This window comes from Podarcis liolepis (genome assembly GCF_965112155.1).
Source record: "Podarcis liolepis genome assembly, chromosome: 3".
Classification (NCBI taxonomy): domain Eukaryota; kingdom Metazoa; phylum Chordata; class Lepidosauria; order Squamata; family Lacertidae; genus Podarcis; species Podarcis liolepis.
In genome coordinates, this window is record NC_139557.1 from 57,959,853 (window position 1) to 57,984,715 (window position 24,863).

The window sequence follows — 24,863 nt, forward strand, 5'->3', positions numbered from 1 at the left end:
AGAAGTAGATGAATGTTGCAGGCAATCGTCCGCTACGAGTGGATTAATCCTGCAAATTTGTAGGCAGATCTATCTTCCACTCACACAGGCTGCTTTAATGCAGGTGGGAGAGACTGACAGTGAGAGAAAACTGGCCTTGATGCCTGCTTTGCTGACATATAACTGGATTTCTCCACCTCTCTTCCTTTTGGAAAATGCACAGGGAAATTATTTGGGAGAAGAATGAAATTGGGGTAAATAAAATGAAGGGGAATTTGAGTGGTATCTATGGGAGAAATTCTTGCAGGTGGCTTTAAAAGGGGATTATACAAATCCTTGGAGGATAACGCTATCAACATGTAACAACTTATGGCTATGTGCTACCTCCAGTTACTAGGAAACAACAACAGTGGGAGATAACTATTGCCCTCTTACCCTGCTTGTTAGCTTCCAAGAGGCACTTGACTGACCCCTGTGGGAAGCAGGATGTTGAACTAGATAATCTTTTGCTCTAATTCAGAAGGGCTCTTACATTCTAAATCAGGAGCGGGAATCCATTTGGTAGGCCTCATCCTTAACTTTCTCACCCCCTGCACACCAACTTTGACAGATTGGTGTGTCATCCACCTGTCAATCACCTGATGTCACAGTGATGTCAGGTGACCTTGTTTGCATGGCAATGTGCAGGAAAGCTCCAGTGATCAGCTGATCATCATAGTAGGCAAAACTTCATGCACAACTCTATGCAAGCCCTGCTGATCAACTAATTGTGAACACTTAGAATTCCTTAAGGTATCTGCTCTGCATGTAGGTTATATCATTCTTTCTGAATGCACTGTAGTTTCAGTCTGGATTGAATTGATGTATGGGGGTGGCAATATCATGTATAGCTGACATTGTGTTTCAACAGTGGACTTGTAAGTATACACAACAGCTGTAGATAGATGACCAGAGTGTTTTCTATAGGCTGCAACTCTTGACCCATCAGACTTCATCGCTTGACCTGCCAGGCTTTTCTCCTTGACCCAACCAGCCTTTTCTGGTGGGAGATTTGAAGTGATTCAACTTTTGGCACCCAGTGTTTTGGAGATGCAAAATTTCAGCACCAAAATACACATTAAGGCAGCCTTTCTCAACCTGTGGGTCCCCAGATGTTGTTGAACTACAACTCCCATCACCTCTAGCTAGCAAGGCCAGAGATCAGGGATGATGGAAGTTGTAGTCCAACAACATCTGGAGGCCCACAGGTTGAGAACCACTACATTAAGGCAATATGCTTATTAGACCAACCAAAATGGTGCAGAAGAGTGTGCAATGTATAGGAATTCATCTTCATCAGGCTGGATGGGTGATGCTGGAGGCATGGATCGAATCTGCATGGAGTCAGTTTTAAGATGGACTGTGGGATGAGGCAACAGACATTCCAAGGCAGCACACTGAAGTGCTCTGCAGGTTTCAGTTTGAACCTACGGCTGATGGGAGGAAGAAACATGCAATATTTGATCCCCCACTTTTGAAAATATAAAATCCAGTTTTTGTGTAGATGGGTAGGCTTTAAATGCCAAGGAGAAAATGTTCTAACAAGAGTAGCAGATTTTATTCAGTCTTGGGTCTGCAGTGCCATCAATAGTGTTGCTGATGTTTTTAATTTAGATAGATTAGGGAAGTAGCTAGGAAACACATTCAGTTGCTGTTCTCACAGTTAAGTAATTTTCTAGTTCATTTTTTAAAATTTTTAATTATAACAGCCAGTGGTCCATAAATTACAAGTGCCCTTGGATTGTTAAGGTTGGATTTAATTTTCTGGTTGAACATTTTGTTGAATATTCATTTTGATTGAATATTTGACTCCAAGAAAATAAGTAATCCTGGAAACTAATAGGAATAGTTTTAAAATTACAGTTGGAAAAGAGCAGCTCTAGAAAAACATGTTTTTAAAAGATAATGATCCAATTGGCAAAGTTATATGTAAAAAGTAGACACAATTAACTCTTATTCGTAATACTACTTTCCCTTCTTTTGCAACACGGATAAATGTGAGTTGTTGCTGTTTTAAATACTTTATTTCAGGTGGCAAAACCTGAAGGAGTACCAAGTAATATAGTGAATGCAGCAACTTACAGATATATCTCTAAGATTTGTTGCCTGACTGGGTCTGTAAAATACAGTTGATGGGGACTGACAGTTTGTGGGCTGTATTTGGCTGGGTGAAGTTCCCAGCTTAGCTGATTTCAGAGGAGATGAATGGGTGATCCCTAAGATGGAGGGAGCAGTTGTGTGAAGCATGAACTCCCATCAAGTGTCCTATTGTCTTCCCAACCCCAAATCATGACCTTTGAAAAGAAGGAGGGGAAACTGGTGGTATTGTGGGCTCTCTAGCAGCAGGAGAAACTTTCCTAGCAGCTCCTTAATTAGAAGCAGTGCTACTGAACTTCCACAGTTGTGTTAGTGCTTGCCAGTGAGCATGCAATTTCTTGTCTTCCAAACTAAATCAGGAAAAATTCCTGATTTTTTTTCAGCCAGAACTCACTAGAACTCAGTTTTGGCCCCTCTCAGGTGGATGCCATTGCCATTCTAAGATAACAAGGGAGAAAATCATTGTTTCTGTGGCAGGACGTTCTGCTCACATGAATTTAACTGATTATTACTTTATATATAAACAGGACAAGTGCCACACAAATTACCGTATGTGCTAGTTTTTCACATATAATGTGCAAAAGATATATGAACTTCCAACTTTCATGAAAGCATTGTGTGCCAAGATCTACAGGCAGTTTGTGGAGATTAGAGATGGCTGGGTACATGAGGCAAGGCTGAGAGTTGAAAATCTTGATGTTATAATAATAAAACAAACATGATACCCATTTGGTGGCTTAGTAGGGGCATATTCTATTGTAAGTTGTGGAATTCCTTCCCCACAGAGGTATGTCTGGCACCTTCATTGTATAGCAAATGCTCAAGACAGACCTTTGTGCTCTGGGTTTTGACACTTGATATGTGCCTTTTTAGAACCCACTTTTTCTTTGCTTGTAAACTGTTCTAAGCTGTTTTAAAAATGATCTTTAATGTTATATTTTAATCCTTGCCCTGGGATCTTAGGGTGAAGGCTGGGTAATTTTTATTAGTATTAGTATTAGTACAGTGAATCAGAACTCTGACTTTCAGTCACTGCTATAAATCTCAAACCCTTACCGGTCTTAACATTTACCCTAGAGTAGCACTGCCAAAGTCAATGGGATTGCTTTAGAATTATGTGTAGCAAATTGAGCAGCAGTAGCAATTGTAGTCTCTGTGTTAGTCTGTATTTAAATCTTCCTTTCTTCTCCATAGAAAAATATTCAGTCCTTTGCCAAGCTGTATTAATGTAATAGTTATGAGATAATATTTATCATCAGCAGTATGAATCTTTTGTACATCTATTTTAAACTCTCATTTTCTTTGTGAAATATGTATCTAATAAAATTACTTTCTAGTAAGATAAAATATCATAAATATGTGTACCACTGATGCACTTACTATGTGGCATATTCTTTAGCTTTCATTACTCTTTGATTGATGAAACCTGCTTGGTATCTTAGCCTTTGTACTGAATTAATGTTGGCCCCCTCGGCACAGATATCGGTAGCTAAAAAATAATAGCTGGGTAATATTATTCATTCTAGCTCACTGCAGTGCCATTTATTCCATCATTCCTACAAAGACCTAAGTTGCACTTTGCTTGAATATCTGCAAATATACCTCTGGGGCAGTGTTTTCTGGAAAACCACCACTTATTTTTGAGAACTCCTCCCTCCATAGTCATACATTTTCTTAGGCAGCTGACGAGTCTAAAATTACTATCATCAGTGTATATATAAAGTAGCAGTGGGTATCTTTCTCAAATATTATAAATGTAACCAATTCAAACACATACAGTTTATCTTGCAAAAAACTTCAATTAAGACAGTAAATAGCAGGAGGATAAAGTTGTTTGGGTCAGAAGAGCTTCATTGTAGAATTGTGTCTTTGCAGTTCCTTTCAGGAAAACACATTCAAACAGACAATTTGGACCAATGGCGATATTTCGCAGTGGGACTTTCCTCCCTCTCTTTCACCTCAAGCAACCTCAAAATTACCTCCAGGTGGGCAAGAGCATAGCAAGTGGAAGAGACAAGAGTGGATTGTTCTGCATGACATGTTTGGAGTTTGGGGCTTTGGGAAAGTAAATCCAGTGTTCCCCCTCTCTCCCCCCCACTACCCCCACCCCAAAGTATTGAAGGGAGCTGTCCTGGGCAATCTTCCAGAGCCTTGTGAACTATATCTAGAACACAAGAGTGTAGCTTAGTTATGCAATCTAAAAACACACACACAGGGAAGTTTATAGTGAATAAATGAATAAAATTGATAATGTTTCTTCAATTAAAAAGGATTGTGAAAGCTGTGCTGGGCTGCAGTAGGAAGTCACAGCCATGTATGAGCATATTCATTAACAGTAACTGAGGCCCCACGTACCTGAAACAATATGGTTTGCACTAAGCTGTAGTTACTTCCACATTCTTAGTCTCCAACATTGTAGACTGCATAGTTACCAGGGATAAATAGTTTTTTCTGCCAAATTCCATAATTCAGCAGTGAAATTTAAGACGGCCTCACCAGATTCCATGATGAATTCTGGCTTGATCATCCAAGTGTGATCAAACATTTCCAGATGATGCAACATCAACGCAAAAATGGGTAGTAGGAGTTTTTGGTGAGCCCTGTGACCTTGTTTATCTGCTGTAACATAGCTGCCAGACTTACTTCTGTTTATTCTGTTCAAAAAATAATAATTTAAAGCTAGGTATAATCTAATATGACTTGCACCACTTGCATTTTTACATTTCTACATATGGAGCAGCTTTAGAAAAGGATTTTCTCCAGAAGCAACCAGAACATTTTCAAATATTAAAAGTCACCCTTTGGGTGTGCAAGTAAAGGGAGGAAAACGATCAATTTTCTTAGGAAAGCATTTTAAGAAATAAGCCTTTATCTATAACAGAACATCTTTTCTAATCTTACCAGAACAAATGTGCAGTTAGTTATGGATCTGTTGGCCTCTCTGAAATGTGAGTACATTTCAAAATTTCCTACAGCTGTTGGTTTTATACTGGGGGGGGGGGCAACTGAGTGGCACACCTAATAGCAGACCTTGAGTATTGCGTCACAGTAATCACTGATGGATTTTCTGATTGCAAATTGAAGGCTGCTTTACATTTACCTGATATCCAGAAGGGTTTTCTTCCTTTCTCGTTTAGCTCTGATTTGAAGCGTTAGGAAACAGCACAGCATCTTGTTTTCAAATGTATAAAAAATGATTTCTTAAAATACAAAAACAGGATTTCAAAAAAATGAAGTACAACAACCAATTAAATGTTACTTGGTTTCATTTTCAGGTTGGGGCATTGTTTTCCAGATACCCATGATACCTGTGAGAAGGAGGTAGAATTCTGTCACATTGTCCAGGAAATCCTTATCAAAACACAGCTTGGTTCTCTGGTGGCCTGGGGTGTAAGGCTTGATAAGTGAGTTCTATTTTGTTGCCTGAACACCGGTTCTTTGTTGCAGAGGGCATTTATTAAGGAAACAGATGGAGAGACATCAGTTATCTTTTGTGCCTTCTGTTTTCTACAAAGGCCAGGAATCACAGTCAGAATAATTGAAGGCGTCTTAGAATAAGTCAGGTATGTCAGGAGAGAGCAGCTTTACTAAACCTTCAAGTCTTGGTGTGGTTCCCAGCAAAGCAAAGCATTTTAATCTTTATGTTTGTGTTTGTGAAGGATGTTGAAGAAACTCAAAAGGATGAAAAGGTTTTTTGTTTCTTCGTTTTTCATTGATGAATATAGAAAGACGAATGGGTCTTTAGAACCGACAGCCGGTGTTCAAAAAGCCCTTGTTGCATGCCTAAAGTACTTTATCTAGAATGTGTACTCCCCCCCCCCATTAAAATTCCTTGTATACTTTAAGATATCACTTAGAGGTTGCCAGACTTTCAAGGGTGACATTTATTGGCGAATAAGGAAAGGAGCATCTGACTTGCCCTTGTGCACATCTGGGCCCTATCCAATAAGTTTATATCACCTGAATAATTTCTATAGTGCTCCTCCCCCTCCCCCCTTACTGGTTGCATCAATTATTCTGGAACTTGAGCAACTATAATGTCCAAAGACCAAACATTTTTTGCCTTTAGTCCATAGTTAGTGAAGGGAGTGGGGAAGAGATGCCAGATCTTAACCATTTCTTGCCACTCAGCATTCTAATGTCACAAGTGAGGGGGCAGGAGGACTGGCCATGTTTACTCATGGACAAGCAAGAGGGGGAGAAAAATGTTTAGGAGTTAATTTACTACTTCACATGTTTCAATTCTAGAATGAATTAGAAATTGTTCAGCTTCAGGATGTCATTTCACCCTCCATGATAATGAATAATTGAATTTGGCAGTTACTTTCGGAGATATTTTTAAGTGTAGATAATAGAAAACATTACTTCTTTATATGGGAGTACATACTATCTCCTTTGAGATGTTTAAATTGAATGGGGCAGCATACTCTAGATTATTAATAGATTATTAATTTCTATTCTTTAGGGTTTTCTTTATCCACCAAAAGGCCCTGGGAGAGGTTAGAGCATATAAAACACAATACAATGAAAACAATGAAAAACAATGAAAACAACTCCTCACACATAACCCCAAAATATTAATTCCACACAACTTATTACAGGGAGGACACCAAAATCCATTCTACAAATTTCAAATGCAAGGATAAAATATGCATTCATAACAGCACGCAATGCTAAGCTGTTAAAGCCCTGTACATCCATTCTGGACTGAGCTACCATAGCAACACTTCACAGCTAAAGGATATATGGGTGAGGTATTCTCTGACAATAATGCATTTGTGGTGTTTTCCAGAATTAGTATGACATTTCTATGGCAATTTTATAATTCCATACTTTGTGTGTCACATGTGCCGTATGGAATTTGAAGTGCCTCTATAAGCATATATAACTTAGTTCTAATAGTCCATTCTGCTTTGTTTTAATTTCAGCATGTACACCTTCCCCCACCCCCATTTCCTTAGGCCTAGTGTGTTCCCCAAATACAAAACCTCAGGAGTAAACAAGCTGACAGTTTAAGGCTTGGGAGCAGGGAATCACAGATTGCTTGAAGGCTGCCTTAATTTCAGATGTCCTTGCAACTTGGAAACAGTGTTGGCCCGTGTGGTGTTATAAAGGATCTGCAACCATGTGGAAATGTAGACTACAGAATAGTTAATACATGGATGCTTTCGCGCAGTTGCTATGCTGCAGCGTTCTTAACATAAAAGCTAACTGATGATGAGTTGATTTAGTACAGTGTGATGAGGCTTTCTAAAATGCTGTCTGTGACTCTACTGTATCACACCCACTGCATATGCATCATTACCCTAAAGCAGCCTGCTCACCCACCAGTCTTTCACCCTGAAACTTAATAAGCAGTGGGTTCATTACTGACCACTTTTAGAGGATGGCAGGTGGCCGATAAAGCACTCCATGGAATTTTCCATCTGGCTTTCCACGTTTGTTCCTATCCAGGATTTGCTAAAAGATACCCTTTCTCCTCAAACTGCACACTTCAAAATGCCAAAAATCATTTCTCTTCTGGTGCTCTGACTTCCATAATGCTTCATCAATCTGACATGACTTTGTGATGACACACATTTTTGATTTATTTTCTAGAGTGACATTGTATCCTAGGTATACACTCTTCATGGTGCCTTGGCATTTAGTGCTCAGCAGCTGAAAAGCCCTATTAAAACAGAATAAATTCACACCAGGGGCATTTTAAAAACACACACAAAAATCATATTAATTTCGATGTTGTACAGGAAATTCAGCAATCAACCTTTGCCATAGTTAATGCTAACCAAGGTTCCCCATTTAGCTGTACTCTGTGGTTCCCTAAAATATAAGAAAAGCAGCACACACATCCCCGCACACAATAGCCTAGTAATAAGAAGGGCCCACATAGCTTGATTCATCAATGTGTCACCAGAACTGGGAAATAAAACCATAACAGGAGTCCACAAAATTGACTGTGATATCTAAAGGATTTCTGAAATGATCTTTAAATCATAATAGGAAACAGGAACTATGATAGGAAATGGGAATGGTTAGCAGTAAGCATGATTAAAAATGGTGCTGATATTTCCAATAACTCTGGGAGAGGGGGTGAAAGGAGTGGGGGGAAGTTATCATGACAGGCTCTCAATCTTTTAACCATGGTGAAGGAGGAGGCATTGAACTGCTTTGTACTAGACACTAAATCAAACTATGGTTTAGCACAAATATGTGGTTGGTTTGGCTTAGCATGTCATCTAAATCCAGGCTCAGGGTTTGTAGAGCTGTGGCCAAGGGTTTTTGTTTGTTTGTTTGTTTTTGAGGTATACAGATTTATTATTTGGCTTCTCAAGGCAAACCATGAGCCCAGGTACAGATGACATACTAAGCCAAACCATGGTTTAGCTCACTATAGCACAGTAGGACTAGGAGAGAAGCACAGCAGCTATGATATCCTCTAGAAAGTAATGCTCTCACTCACGCATTCATGCTGAGCTATGGTTTGGCTTAATGTTATGTGTGAAGCACTTCAACATGTCTGCACTGACCCTGCGTGTGGTTTCACTCCTATGCTGCTTACATGTCAATAATTTGTGATGGCATGATATCTTAGACTTTCTGCAAACATGCAAAAAATGAGATTAACACACTGAGAAAACTATTTCCTGGAGTATCCTGAATGACACTTTCACTTAGAAAATAATGCAGTACTTTCATAGGTGAATAAAGTGGGCTTTATTTCACAGAAAGCCATGCCACTGCATCTTTTTTTTACAGATAAGTCTTAGAAATAGGTTTTTCCCCAGGCTCTACCACTCAGTTACTTGGGTGACCTGACTCAATTAACTTAATTGATTCTTGGTTAGATTGTCAATGGCAAACACACAGTGCTTCAGTGCCTAAAACCTATTAAAAATCAATAGGGATAACTAGACCTGCTAAGAAGCTGAACACTCTCAATCCATGCATGAATCTGTATTCCACTTAATTTAAGAACTGGACAAATAGCAAAGCCCTGAGTATTAGGGGGCAACCCTGAAATGGGCAAATCCAAGAATATTCCTGTAGTGCAAATGGTTTAATTACTGTTCATATCCATTATAGCCTCAAACATTTTGTCAGTGTTGGGACATGAGCAGCCAGGAAGGTAAAGTTGTGGGAAGCTGCAGGGTGTGGGCTGAGGCACAGTGAAGTGCTATAAGCACAGGACAGCCACTTGGGGTTTAAACAAGCCACAGCTTTATTGATTACAGATGTCAGCAGATTTTGGCACAAGCATTGGGTGTGTATTCTGAATCAACCATCTTGTCTGCTGCTAGTTCATTTCGTAGGATTAACCAAGGTTCAGGATAGCCCTATGATGTACAACAAATTGGAAGACCATTGAGGGGGGCCATCAGCCCCTGTCTGGGTGTCTGGACAGCACCTCCCTGTGGATCCCTTTAATGGGATATCTTGATTCCTTGGACTGGAGGGGTGTCCTGACCCCTCCCCGCCATCCACCTAGATTAAGAATCTAACCCAATGCCTCTAGTGCCAACTGAGGCCGAGGGCTATGAATGGCTGGCTTTCATGGCCAGGGAGTGGACCAGAAGGAAGACATTTCTCCTCTGGTCCACTCCCTAAACTGCACTATCAATCTCGTCCACATTTGGCCACAATCACAGGTGAGCCTCAGGAGCCAGCGCAGCCAGCGGAAGAGCAAGTGAGAACCTCCCCTGGCTGCGCTGAAGCCAGAAGATCACGCCACTGCTGCACCAGGCTGCAACTTCCACTCTCTATTAACTGGCAGGCAAGCGGCCATTCTCAGCAGACAGAGATGAGATTAGAGCCAAATGCAGTGGTGGGGCTGGACAGCAGGCAGAGAGACACTAGGGCACTAGGCATGGAAACTGGGAAAGGTAGCAACTTAGAAAGCACCTATAGATTCATAAATTGTGGCTGATGATGGTCTTCCCTGTGAAAAGAATCAGAGTTACCTGGAACCAATTATGGCAAGGCCAGAGGGAAGCAAGCAATGCTTGGGTAGATGAAGCTATGCTAGAACCTGAGGTATAATAGCATTCTGCAACCTTTAATGTTCTGCTCCAATTTGAAGCCACCTGGTTCTAGTTCTGGTTGTCTCTGATACATGATATTTGGATCTTTGAGCTCTGCATCTTGCAGAATAGTTATCATTTATCCAAGGGTATGTGGAATCTGGTTTATTGAAATCTGGCACGGAATACTGAATTGCATATTTTCTCATTTAGGTCATTAAAGGCTGAAGAATTACCTTTTTATTGGTACATTTTGTTTTTAATTAGCAATATTGTCATGAAGAATGTATGTTAGAAATATGTTCAAATTGGCTAGCATACCTAATTTAGCGTTTTCATTGATATGGTCATTTAAGCAAAAAAGCAGCAACTCAATGGCATTCAGTGTATTTTTATATTGCTACCAACTGCTGAGAATTTCTGTTGCTTACGAACTTAAATGGAACATTAGATTTCCCTCATAGCTTTCTCCTCCTAGACTAATCCATGTTAAATGGGTCAAAAACAATTGTAAACACCTAGCTTTTTGCAGGTCATGATTGCATAGATAATTGCTTCTTACCATTCAAAGAGGGTCATTAGCTAACAAGCCAGAGTACTCAAAATGGACAAATTTAAGTGGCTAACCTGAAATTTTCAGCTCACTTTTTCCTGATAGGCACTGCAGAATAGTCAGACGCAGACAGTTTAATTTGCCTTTCATAGCCTGTGACAAGGCTCTTGATTATTGCATACAACAAATATTCAGTGCAACAAATTAGCAGATTCTGCTGTTTTGGACAGGCAGCATTTAAAACCCTGCCACTGAATTGTTGGCTGCATCCCACATTGCCAGCATAATAATTACTGCTGAGTTTCTGGACCTCATCAAGTCAGCAAGGTGATAACCCTATTGGATCAGATAGGGATATGAGACATGGCCAAAAGAAAAAAGGACAGAGTACTGAAATGGCAACATCTCTGCGTTAGAACCCTGGCAATTGCCACTTGAATTATGGCAGTTGTTTGGCAGGGGCAGGACTGTTCTGGAGAATAGCTTGCAGCAACACTAGATTACAGCATTTGTTGCTTCCAAGGGGAATTGCTGTGAGCACTGAAGCAAAGAAACCAAATCGGAGGATGGGGAAAGTGAGGATTAGAAGGCAAATGTAGTATGGAAAACTGTGATTTGTGACAGTGTTACAAGCTCTTGTTTCACTGGACTTGCTTGCATTTTCTGCCAAAGAACAAAGTCCATGGTATAAGCTAAAGAGGAATTACATTCTCCTCTATTTTCTCTTATAGTTTAGCAGGACGTGGTTGAAAAATGATTGACAGTGTATAAATTTAATTCTGTTCTTCTAGCCTTATCCAATGGACACTGGTTTTAAAAAAGTGCAGCAGCAAGCAGGATATATAATATCAACTGAACAGATGATTGCACATAGCCTGGCTAGACACTGTAGATGACCTATGGGGGTGTCTGTCTAACTTCTCTCTCTCATACACACACCAGGTGATCATCATTGTCAGAGCTGGCTATTCATATCATTGTTTGGGAGAATCCTGCGCAAAATCAGTCCAGCACAGATCACTGCATATGAAGCCCTGTGTCAGGTTTTTACCCTTTACCCATACAGCATCCTTTGTTAAATGCATGACAAAATCCAGCAGCACACTGTGCTAGCAGGAGTCCTTATACAGGACTTTCACTTATGCAGCAGGTTAGGTGAATCCCACCCATGGTCAATTTTATAATAAATGTTTAATATATACAACAATATACTTTTTCGCATACAAATCTCTACATTTAATTTGGTTAAAGGGCATCCTGTTTGACATATACAGCACGTATATATGTTAGTTTTGATATAATCTCTTTCCTTTAGCGTTAAATTTACCTCCATTTAATTTTTGTATGAATGAAAAATACTTTACCAAAAATAAATACTAGAGGTGTGAGCAAGATATTTCATATTACAAAAATAATAAGTAACATCATATCTTGATAGAATTTCATATTTTTTATATTTGTCACTTGCAGTAACTTTAAAGATTCAATCTGTTTCCTAGGATGTGTAGAATGCAACAGTGTCTCATTAGATTTGTGCTTGGCTTGTTATTGCAGTTGTTAATGAACAGGAAATCAAATATGGTATGGAGACTACTAGTTCACTGCATCTCAAAGATTATATTACGCACTGCAAGTTTGTAGCATGGAAATTGCAAATAAGCAATATTGAACATCTAACACAGAACAGTTTTCACATGGCTAGCTTTCTCAAGATGCTATTTTTATAATAGATTGATATAAATCTTGTTACTCTGTGTCAGCGAATGCTAGATAGTATGCAGTTCAGACTGTCTTCTAAAACATATTGATATTAATCTTGTCCCTGTATATCAAGTTGGTAACTCAAGTATCCATACATACTAAATGTAGCCTGAATAGCCTCTCTTCATTTGCAGGACCACTTGTCCCTCACTAAAGGGGTATTCAGAAACTTTCAGGATGTGGGTGAAGTTTTAAAGAATTCTCAGAGGGTGGTGGTCTTACGCTTTTCACACCTGTGGAACATCAGTATGTCACATTCTACCATTCGGAATCAAAGATCACAAGTCTCCCAAAAATCTACCCCAGGTTCTTCTGACAGCCTAATTTAGCAGCTTTAATGCAGCCTCCCTGGGCTTCCGAAAAACTTTTCTAAATCAAAGTCTTTCTTGCATTCTCTCTCTCTCTCTTAAATATAATTTGTATTGATTTTGAAAATGTGGGTGGGTATGAACCGACATTACAAAATATTCAAAACAAATAAGCCACTCAATACTTTGCAGTCCAAACAAGAAAAAGAAAAGAAGGAAAGGAAAGGGAAACAAATTACAGATTAAGCATCAGAGTCCTTTTAAACTGTTTCATTTTCTTTATAGGGTTTAGCAAATGCAGTTAAGGCACAGAAATCTATTTCAGCTATAAATCATTCATATACCCACATACTAAGTGAGGGTTACTGGAACCTCGATTTTTTATTAATAAATTTGATAAAATCACACCACATCAAATAGTACCCTTTTTGTTATTCCTTTATGTAAATGTATATTTGGGATTAGCTTTTCAGATAAAGCCCCAAACCAGACTTTATTATGCCAATATTCTAAAGGGGCATTTTCCTAATATTTCCAGAATCTTGTAATGGTTAATCTAGGCACCAGTAAGAGGAAGTGGATTACGTCTTTATTCTTACAATCAAGATTTTGCCCATCTCAGATATTTAAAAGTGCAATGGATGGAATCACAAGAACATTTAGGTGAGAAATCAAGCACCTAGCACTAGAATCTTTCCACCTTGTGTAAATTTACCACGTGTAAATAAGTCGCTTTTGAGATGTATGTGTGACAGGTGTCGAGTGCCATCCAAAAAACAATGTTAAGGTTTGTTTCCTTACCTAACGCTGAAATTGAATGCATAGGTTTAGTAGCCCAGATTTTTGATTTTTTTTGGTCAAGCATCTACCTTGAGTTGAAAGCTAAAGCATTATTTCCAGCTTTCTTTTAGTGCCTGAAGGGAACCCATATTGATTCCAATCAGTTGATAAGTCCAGCCCTTGCTATAATTTCTTTCAGAAAGAACCACATTTCATATGCATTCAAGTTTCCGGTGGCACCTAGTGAGTGGTTTTTGCTGTAGGGGCTACTGTGGAGCTGTTCATAAACTTCGCTAAGCATCTGTAGTACTGAACAAGCTGTTCTGTAGTTACAGTTGCTGATATCTGATTGGTGCCAGTCTTTCCCACTGCCAATAAGCTAATTATACAAATAAAGATTATTGGCAATGTTTCAGTGTTAAAACCTTCTGTAGTGATTGCCCCCTTTCCTTGTATTTATGCCTATATCTCTCAGCATTTTTTTCTTTCTTGTTCAATATTGCACATTTGGTTATATTTGATATTGTCTTCATATAGTGAATTCTGATTGGACTTAAATACTTTGTTCCTGAAACAGATCTTTCCTGCCTATCCATATAATGTATTTTCCATTTTCTTGAAGCAGTTCTCAATTTCTTGAAGCAACCTCTTGTCTTTCCAGTGATCAAATTTTCAACCCTTTAATTGCATTTCACTTAACAGTTTGGGTCCCCCACCAACCTTCTAGAGCAATTTGGGATTGGTGCAAGGCACATGTGGGGAGCAGAGGTGGGAAATCCTGTTGTACAGGAGGAAGTCATTCTGCTTCCACAATTATTTAGTTGAACACAGCCCATCGTTACCTGCTAACTTTCTGCCCTAGACTTTATAACTCTCAGTAAGTTGTCACAACCCATGCATTATACAGATGTCCCATGATTCCTTTCCTTTGGCAAAGTTGTTTTATATTCCTCCAACAGTGCAACTGAAAAATAACTTAGTGTGATTCTGTGCATGTCTCCTTAGAAATAAGTCCCATTGAGTTGAATGGGATTTACTGCCAGGTAGAAAGGTATAGGATTGCAGCTATAATTTTCTGTTGAGGACTATTTTAGTACTCTCCATTTCTGAAGTGAAAACTGTTGTTTTGCCTTTAAGGGTCATGTGATTACAGAGATTAGTCATCCTTGGAAGAGTACTTTTAAAAACATTGCCTCATACCTAAACATACAACCCATTCCCACAATCATGGCTAATCATACTCTGCTAGGTTCACCAGAAAGATGGGATAAATACAAATAGCAACTTAAGAACAAATGGTATATGATAGTCCAAACAGAGCAGTCCAAAGAGAGATCAACAAGTGATGCAAAATAGAGAAAAGTTCAGCATGTGAAGTTTCCATCAATGACAACACTGCACATTGTGACCAGACAAACCTTACCTTCAGAAATCCTTAGTACCCACATTTATTGTAGTATATTTTAAAAAGGAAAGTGTATTTTGGGCAGTAATTGGCAGCCACTAGGAAAACCACTTTCCTCTCAGCATACATACCATCTAGCCAGTTTAATCTTATGGAATTGTCATCTTGAAAACTTAAGTCAGTGGATACATTTTTAATTTAATAACTCAATGCATTATTTACTTACGGTACCCATGTTGTTTTCCTATTAGATTTCTACCTCGCAACCTTGGTAATAAAATAGATACAACATGCACATTACTGGTCTATAAAATACTGTGGGGGGGTGGGGGATGCAAAAAATTAGGAGAGCAAACTGAGCAACCAGAATGAAATACAGAGATTTGAACAATATGTTGGTCTGGGGAAATGTGTTTAAAAGTCATCACAAAAAGGCCCAGTTATCTGTATGGTGCAGGGCTTAACCCCCATCAACCCCACCCAATAATTTTCTACTTTACTGTGAAAGTGAGGGGGAAAATGTGCTGTCTCATTCAAGAATGCCAAGAAAGCTGTATACCTACTATAGAAAGATATGACTGAACCATAAAAGATACATAGAAGAAGGACCATCAAAATAATTGGAAGCATGAAAAAATAATATTTGGAAGGAAATTCTAGCATGTTCAGGGCTTTTCAGCTTAGAAGAAAAGGCATCTCTGAGAGCAGGAGGGTGGAAAAATAGATGTGTCATAAGTAGTGTGGGAAAAGTGAATAAGGTACTATTACCTGCTCTCTTTCTCCACACCTGTTGTGACAGGCTTATCTCTCCACCCTGTCATAACACACTGTTGAAATAAGCAGTTATTTCTAAGTTGATTATTATAAATCTTGTAATAAATGTCTTCAGTAAAGTACATTTCTGGGATGGGAATGTGAACCACAAATGTAAACATTTTGATCAATGGTCACTGTAATTTTTTCTTCATTAATTGTGTTTAAGAAGTGAAGCACATGATCAGCAAGTTCACATGATGACCAGCTGTTAGACAACACCACATCAGACTATAGTTGGAGAACTGAAGACTTGGTTGCTCCCTGATTCAAAATAGTAATAATAAACATCCTTTCACGTAACTACTGTGTTTTGGAGAAGACTAGGCTAAAGCTCTTCTCATTGCTATACTGGATTTTTGTATATGCTGTAAGTTTGCTCTCAAACCTCTGAAGTTATATACAGTGCAGATCTATTCATGTCTACTCAGAAGTAAGCCCTATTGAGTTCAATGGAATATAGTTCAGGTAACCATGTATAGGAATGTAGTCATAGTCAAGCAACAGACATCAAGTGGAATTGCTGATCATGTCGTTTGACTATAAATTCAGAGCACAAAAAACTTCAAAGAAAGAAGATGGGGAAGATGTTCCTTCTAAAAAGTAGGGGGGGGGGGCGAGCAAAAAAGAAGAAGCAGCAGCCCAGAAATACACTGTGAATATATCTACCTTGCTCATAAGAGACAATGGATCAATTGAATTAGGCATTTATGTCATGCGGGTACCTTAGTTAATTTAAAAGTTAATATTGGGGCCTGAGATTAAGTATCACCAGAATAATTAATTTTGTTTACTGATTTTATTTTAATTTAGAAAGGCATTCAAGGACATAACCAATCAAACTCTCCGGAGGGAACTAATTCTTATCAGTCTGCTGCTGAATATTTGCCCTCAAAAGCCAAAATTGATTCTCATGTAATCCATTCAGAAATGGTGATGTTTGTGTTTATTCTGCACTGCAGTTGGGTCCAAAAGTGCCACATGAAGATGCTTTTATACAGTCTGAAGCAAGAGCCCCTCTTAGGAGCACTCCACCACTGCGTTTTCTCAAGATTATTAGGAAATCATCACCTCTCTCTCTTATCAGTTCAGAGAATCCACAGGATCCACTACAGTGCCCCATGTAGTTGGTGATAATAGCTGCTAAAAACAGGGCCTCAATGAATGATTTGTTCCAATATATGTTGGACCTGGAATAAATTTCATTTCAAGCACCCTCCTACTCAGTATGGATAAGAGGTTCCTTCCATACAGAGCAGCTGAAAATAAGATAGAAGGTAGAATGTTGGTGAATGTCCATTCATAGCTGAACTGTAGCTCCCACTGATGGATTGATGCTGTCTGTTATGGAGTTGGGACTTGATTTCTCCATCCAGTATTTAATTGGTCAAATTTGACAAACAGTATTTGATTGGTCAAAATCAGTGCATTGAGCATTGCTTGACATTCTGCAGAAAAGCAGTTTCTGGATTCTTTCAGAATTTAGTGCCGTTTCAAGGATGAATGTATTAAGCACACTTTTTGAACTTAGAGATGGGCAAATTTGTCAGTTTTGGTTTTCTCAGGTTGTCATTTCCCTCCAACCTTGAGTTCTCCACATTTCCATCAGTCTGCAATTAATTTATTTTTTAAAAGAGTCTCTGTGCATTTTAGTGCAAATTTCTCCTAATAAGCACATGTTTTTATTCACTTTTGTCTAATACGCAGTATTGCAAAGCAATATTCCCTAAAACATTATTTTCACTATCATATGCAAGTTTTACCTTAGTACAGGGGGGCACAACCTGTGGACCTCAAGATGGTTGTTGGACTACAACTCCCATCATCCATGATCACTAGCTATGCTGGCTGGGAGTTGTAGTCCAGAAACATCTGGAGGGCTACAAATTGTGCACCCCTGCCTTAATAGATAGATTTTTGTATACACTGTTTGGTTGGAAAAATCCATTGCAAAATTCAGAAAAGTGTGAATTTCAAGGGATGACTGTCTATTGTTTTCAGATGAAGGAGGTTCACCTTTAAATATAAACTGAATGGAATTTCTCCCCAATCACCTTTTCTATCATGCAGCAGTTACATCAGCTGTGATTTGATCTGCAAAAGAAAAGTGTTAAATCTGGCAGCATATTTTAAAAAGAGCATTTCTTTTTGTCTTATTGATGTACCATTGCTCTTAAGGGGAACTGGACATATTTTACATATTTTAAAATTTAATGCCCCCCAAGACTCAAGGGGAGAATTCAATGTAAAATAGTAAAATGTGTGTAAAAAGATGTATGTACTTTACACACATTTTAAGCATTTTACGATTCCCCCTGAGAGCAATGGCAGGTGATCAAATTCTGTAACTTCCAGCAGGCCTTACTACTGTGATTTCAATCTGCATGGCAACAAACCACTTTTTAGGCTAGCTGTACACAGCTGGATGAAATCGCTTTTTAAAAACAGGATTAGGCAGACAGCCCCCAGATCACCTTGTGAGAGCTCACAACTTAGACCACCTCATAAGTGGTGTGAGGGTTGTTATTGTTTTACAACCAAGCAGTATATAAATTTTATAAAACAAACATTTTCCCCCTTTGTTTTTTCATTTAAAAACTTCTGTGCAGATTTTAACAGATATATACTTTGGAAACCTGTCCTGAACAACCTACATGGAAACAGGATGGAATGGAATTTTGTCCTGTCCCATGATGACATTGATTTATCCCCTGGTTCTATGCTTAGTTTTTAATAACCCAAGAAGGTGAAAAGTGTGATGGAAAGTAGCTCCGACAGGGTAGATTTGTATGTGAGATATATACCATTTTCTGCCCCTCTCTGGGATTATCTGTTACATTTTATTATGTCAGAAATACATGTTTAAACAATACACACATACCGTATTTTTCGCTCTATAAGACACACTTTTTCCCTCCTAAAAAGTAAGGGGAAATGTGTGTGCATCTTATGGAGCGAATGCAGGCTGAGCAGCTATCGCTGAAGCCAAAAAAGCAAGAGGGATCGGTGCGCAGCGATCCCGCTTGCTCTTCTGGCTTCGGGGATAGCCACGCAAAGCCTCTTGAGCGCAGCGGAAGTGCTCCTGCGACTTCGCTCAAGAGGCTTTGCGTTGCTTTCTTGTTTCTTGTTTTCCTCCTCTAAAAACTAGGTGCGTCTTATGGTCGGGTGCGTCTTATAGAGTGAAAAATAAGGTATCTCTTGGTAATGAGAAATTTCCTCAGGAATGCGTCTGAAGCAAAGGCTAAGAGAAAGGATGAGTTGGTGCAAATAGAGGGGAAAGATGGGGCAGCTGTGTCTTTAGCTTGGCTTGGACTTCCAAACCAGCTGGTGATAGAGAGCCTGTCAGTAATAACAGTAATAAATGACAGGTGTAGTTGTGCTGTACCTGCTTCAACTAAAGCATCTCCTTGAATGGGAATAATATCTTGGCAAAATTGTCCTTGTGAATATTTTTGCTATCGGATTATAACTCAATGGACTGTCACAGAAATGCTGTTTTCAGTAAAACAAAAGGAGTGAATTGTTGCAAAGTCATCCCAACTTTCCCCCCTGCTTCCTGAACCATATATCTAGTGAAGCAATGTTTCTAGTGGTGGTAAGTGAAGAGGGAAAATGCTTTCCAAAGCCTCTGACTATTTTTTCTCATGAGCTATTCTAATCAAATCATTATTGCTGTTTAATCCTAGGTATGTGTGCTGGAGAGACAGATATTTGATTTCCTTGGTTATCAGTGGGCACCAATCCTGGCAAATTTTGTACACATTATTATAGTCATACTTGGCTTATTTGGAACCATCCAGTATAGACCTCGCTACATAACAGGAGTAAGTACCATTCACCTTGTATCCTTAACTCTGTATTTGCCATTTATGGTACAAAATAAACAAACCTGGAGTTGGGAAGATATTTTATTTGGAGATTTGAAGTAATATGCCCAGTATATCTAGCTAATTGTTTTCAACACATTCAAATGTACAGTGTTTTGTTTTTTTAAAAAAGGGGGTGGGAGTATATTTTTTAAAAATCATACAGAAATATATTGCTACATTATTTATTGCTACATTATTGCTATACATATGAAAACTTAAATTATTTCTGCTATTGTTTGTATAGAGAAAACAGGAGTACAATCTGGCTCTCTTCTCGTTGCTTCCAAAATGGTTTAAACTTGAAAACCATCAAACAGCAGAGGAATCCTGCAGAAAATGGCCATAGTAAATACTGAAAGCCAAGGAATAGATGGAGAGAAAAGAAGATTTGCAGCCTGATATTTCACATGTTTGATGGGTTTCAAATTAGATCACAGCCTTAGAACAGTAGGCTAGTAACAAATCTAAGTGTGTGTTGAAAGTCAGGTCAGAGTTAAAGTTGAAGGGTGATCCAAAGAAGACAAAATTGATGAGCTGTAGTGAAGCATGGTAAAAAGAAATCTGTTAGCAACCCTAAACAATACTACATCACAATTAGGCTATTAAAAGGGGATACAATGCAATACAGTTAGAGCTTGGATCAGTGGTCTCCAACCTTTCTGGTCCTATGGACATGTCAGCAAACTACAGCAACTGTTATGAACACCACACACACTCCAGCTGCAACTTCACAAAATACTCCATACCACAACTAGGCTTGAAGAAAAAGCTTTCTGATGACCAAAGAAGGCTTCTTTCAAGGCTAATTTCAGTGTGAGAGGGAAGACTGTGGGCCCTGGAAAGGCCTCTCTGGGCATATGTGTGCCTGCAGTTGCCACATTGGCAACCCATGAACTAAACCAGTGGCTAGACATAACATGGATATAATCCTCATAAGAGGGAACTTCTAGATATACCACAGATTTCTGAATTTGGCAAATGATACTGAATGAGCAAGATAAAAGTGAACCTGAGATTCCCCTGCAGCAAACTCATTCCCACTTTCCTACATTGCAAACATATTATCCATCTCTGACCTTTTCCCCAATTTATGACATGCCTTTTTAATATCAGTTTGCAAGCCCTCGAGTCAAGGACTATCCTTAGGCTTGGTTTGCATGTATTTACCAGCTACAGATAAAGGGGATGTGCTACCCTGCCTACTAGTCTGGGGGTGCCTGTCTTCTACTGGGGTGCCTGGTCTTCTACCAGGCTTCTCCTTGTAGGTATCCTTCTTAGCACAGAGGCTACATGTGAAAAATCCAACAAGTGTAGGCTCATCTGATATAATCAACAACCGACATACATTTTGGAAATTGGCTAAATGATTCAGACCTTGGTGCATCAGCTGTATTCAGCTGTATGATGCCATTTGTGGATGTCCTTTGGGCCCATAGGCATGGATGCTGCCCAAGGGCAAGGCAGAACAGTATAATCCCTGTTGCATATGGCTGGTGTGTTTGTCCAAACTACTTACTTAGTGCAGATTAAAATATTGGCAATCTTTAAAAGCATAATAAAACCCCATTCCTTTAAAAAAAAACCCCACCTCTTATTCCTTTCTTTATGATCTTAGAACTTTTATTGCTCAAAAACATTAATAAGACACCCTATTCATGATGCCCCTACCTCCTAACCTTTATGAAGATCCTTCTTTCCTTATTTCTTTAGAATAAGTCCTGTGAAATAACATCAGAGTGACTTGTGGGTTCTTGACATTTTTACAAGCAATCTCCTTCTGTACTAAATATATAGCACTTTGTACTGGATAAAGCACAGATCAATGAACTATGTGGGTGCTTCACAGATTACAAGCATTGTCACTCAAGGATAAAGAAATCTTTCTTCTGGCTTGGAATGGCTCACTTTGGTGGTCTTCCTGTAACCAATATAATGAAAAGGAAGTTCCTATTTTTTGCACAGCAAGTCAAGTCCCCTTAATTTTTGGTAATGAACCTTGAAAATGTGGAGTCTCTGTTTGCATCTTCAGGTTGCTTACACCCTAATCTTTCATAAAGCAGCCTATTTCATATTTTCATGTGAAATCAAATGAATACATGCCAGGGAAGTGGCACTGTGTAAGTAGGTTCCATACCTGACCTACATACATTCATTAGAATGCATCTGTAGAGAGCCCACAATGGGGACTTCCGGTCGGTGCCAGCGCTTAATGGCGGTCCTAGCTCCGAGCTCCGGAGAAGGACTGCTTCGCAAGTTCGGGTCTTACCCGCTACGGCAAGCGGGGGACCCCTAAAATCCCAGGCGCTGAAGCCTGAGAACAAGGAGACTCGGTGGGCACCTTTGCGCCCCCCGGTACCGTGAAAGAGCCTTTTTAAAGGCTACGGATCGACATCGGGAGTGAGCGCGGTGCTGAGAGTCGCTACCCAGCCTGCGAAGTGAAGCCGCGTCGCCATAAGCGGAGAGCGCCGATTCCTTCCTGAAAAGAAAATCTGGACTGAATCCCCGTGAGTAAGAGCTGAAATATAATCGGGACCTTTCAAATTTTAAAAATTGGGCTAAAAACGGGGGAGATCTAAACAAAGGAAGTCTGCCTCCCCCCGACTGCATGAAAGTGAAAGCAACGGAGCTCTAAACCTGCATCCGTTTAAACTTGCTCTTTGATCAGCTTAACCGGACATTCAGACCCTTTGATCTCCCCTCTAGCTAGCAGGGCAGAGGGGAGGTGAATTTGAGCAATAACTGCAAGATTTGTTGGAAGTAAAAAACCCCTGCTGTCTCACTTATTTGAAAGCATGAAACGGTCTGCCTTCTTAGTACACTGAACTGACTTTTCCCTGTGAAGTGATACTTTGATACAAAGTTTCCACAGTGCCTGGCTACTGTACAATACAAGAAGAAGTAGCATAAAAAGGGCAACTGTGGCAATTTGAAGTAACAAGCTTTTAGACTTTTGACTGTGTTAATCTCCCTTTTTATATTTTGGACATTTGGGACAGTCTCCTTTGTCTCTATACTTGGAAACTTTGCTCTATGGCCATTTTGACTTGCTCCCTCTAGAGGACAAAGTGAAGTCCGGCACGGCCTAAGACAGTGGAATTTTCCAAGGGAGAATAAATCCCGTGGGAACTGACCTTGACATGAGTGGCGCACAAGAAGAGATAGTCACAAGGGCCAAGACCAAGCAACAACAACAACAACAGCTGCAACAGTCACAGGTAAAGAAAAGAGGCTCAATCTCAGGCGCAACAGTTGGATCAACAGGAACAACAGCAACAACAGGACAAGACAAAGGAGCAGCCGTCTCTATGGAAGCTGTGACAGATACCTTGCTCAAGATAAACCAAACTCTGGAGTCTCTGACAAAACAGACTTCAGAGAATACACTAAAATTAACAGAAATCTCAGCAAGATTAAACCAGAATACAGAATCTATAAATAAATTGGTGGAGGAAAACGCCACTACGCGCCAAATTGCGGAAGACGCCAAAGCTACTGCGGGAGAGACACAGGAGAAATTAGAGCCGATCGCCAAGAAGGTCTATGAGCATGATGCAACTTTGGCCTTGTGGGAGTTACAGAGGAAAGAGAGAAATTTAAAAATAGGACTGATCCCGGAGAATGAAGGAGACAACCTTGTGGAATACTTGACACGGGAGTTTGTGGATTGTTGGGAACTCCAGGAAGACGAATTTAAAATTACGACTGCCTTTAGATTGGGTAAGAAGCAAAACAGAAAGACTCCGAGAGACTGCTTGATTACACTCAGATCCAAGGAGGAAAGAGACAAAATATTGGGACTACACTTTGAAAAGGCCTTGCAGATTGGAAACTCAGCTGCACAGATCTTTAAAGACATCCCAAAATATTTTCTGGACTTAAGAAACTTCTACAAGGACTTAGCCCTTTTATTAAAGAAAAACGCTATCCGTTTCAGGTGGGAATTCCCACAAGGGCTGTCATTTGATTATAAGGGAAACAAGGTGAAAATAAAGACAATTCAAGATAAAGACAAATTTTTGGCAAGATACCAGGAGGACTTACAGAAGGGGACTGTTGACGTACTTGCAGAACAGAGGAGAGCATTGGATATCCTGAATCTCCCGTTTGGACAAAAACCACTACCATCAGAAGAAGAGCAACAACTTGGAGCTGTTGGAGGAGCCTTAGAAAAATAACAAGATGGCTCTGCAATTCCTTAGTTGGAATTGTAATGGGCTCAATGGGCCTTTGAAGAGAAGACAAGTATTTCATATATTGAATAGAGAACAATTGGACTTGATATGCTTACAAGAAACTCACATAACCAGAGCCCACAGGAGATTACTTTCAAATAAAAGGCTAGGACAAGAATTTATTTCATCAGACAAAGTTAAGAAGAGAGGAGTTGTAATATATGTGAAGGAGAAATGGGCTCCAAAAATGATATTCAAAGATGAACAAGGGAGATATCTGGCTGTGGAGATACAAGTACAAGGAGAAAAATTCTTAGTTGTTGGAATTTATGCACCAAATGAAGGCAAATCCGACTTCTTTAAGAGACTTCATGAAACTTTGATGGACTATCTGGACTACAATATGATAATTATGGGAGACATGAATGGCGTGGTCTCCACTAATATGGACAAGGCACAAAGACTTACAGTCACCAAAGAAGGGAGACTCCCTAAGACTTTTTTCGAAATGACTGAAAATATGGATTTGATAGATATTTGGAGAACAAGGAATCCTCTGGAGAGAGAGGGAACCTTTTTCTCCCAAGCAATGATGACCTGGACCAGAATCGATCAAATCTGGGTTACTAGTGGAATGGCTCCGAAGATCAAGAAAGTGGAAATCTGCCCAAAAACTTGCTCCGACCATAACGCCGTGAAGATGGAGATGAAACTCACAATAACTGGTCAATTTAGATGGAGAATGAATGACACCCTCTTTCGAGATAAGGAGATTCTCACGAAGGCCCAAAAGACCCTAAAAGACTATTTTGAAATAAATTTGAGGACCGACGTGGAGAAAAGAGTGATCTGGGACGCAAGTAAAGCGGTGATGAGAGGATTTTTGATTCAACAAAACTCAATAAAGAGGAAAAAACAAAATGAGAAAAAAGAGAAGATTCTGGAAATGATAAAGGAAGGAGAGAGGAAATTAAGAACAAAACCAAAGTCTCAGGACATTTTAAGAGAGATCAAATTATACCAAACACAATATATGGAATTGATGAACCAAGAGATTGAATGGAAGATA

The 24,863-nt window shown here is 39.4% G+C and overlaps 1 protein-coding gene across 5 annotated transcripts in view; it reads left to right on the forward strand.

Annotated features, from left to right (window-relative positions):
- Window positions 1-24,863, forward strand: part of NKAIN2 (sodium/potassium transporting ATPase interacting 2) — a gene marked incomplete at its 3' end in the record, with an annotated part of 446,901 nt that overhangs the window by 194,482 nt on the left and 227,556 nt on the right. For 4 of the 5 annotated variants that reach the window (XM_083497928.1, XM_083497927.1, XM_083497930.1 and 1 more), the window contains exon 2: window positions 19,440-19,577. The exons of the other annotated variant lie outside the window; for it this stretch is intronic. In XM_083497928.1, coding sequence (XP_083354054.1) covers window positions 19,440-19,577 — 138 coding nt within the window. The remainder of the gene's footprint in view (window positions 1-19,439; window positions 19,578-24,863) is intronic. 5 annotated transcript variants of the gene reach the window in all.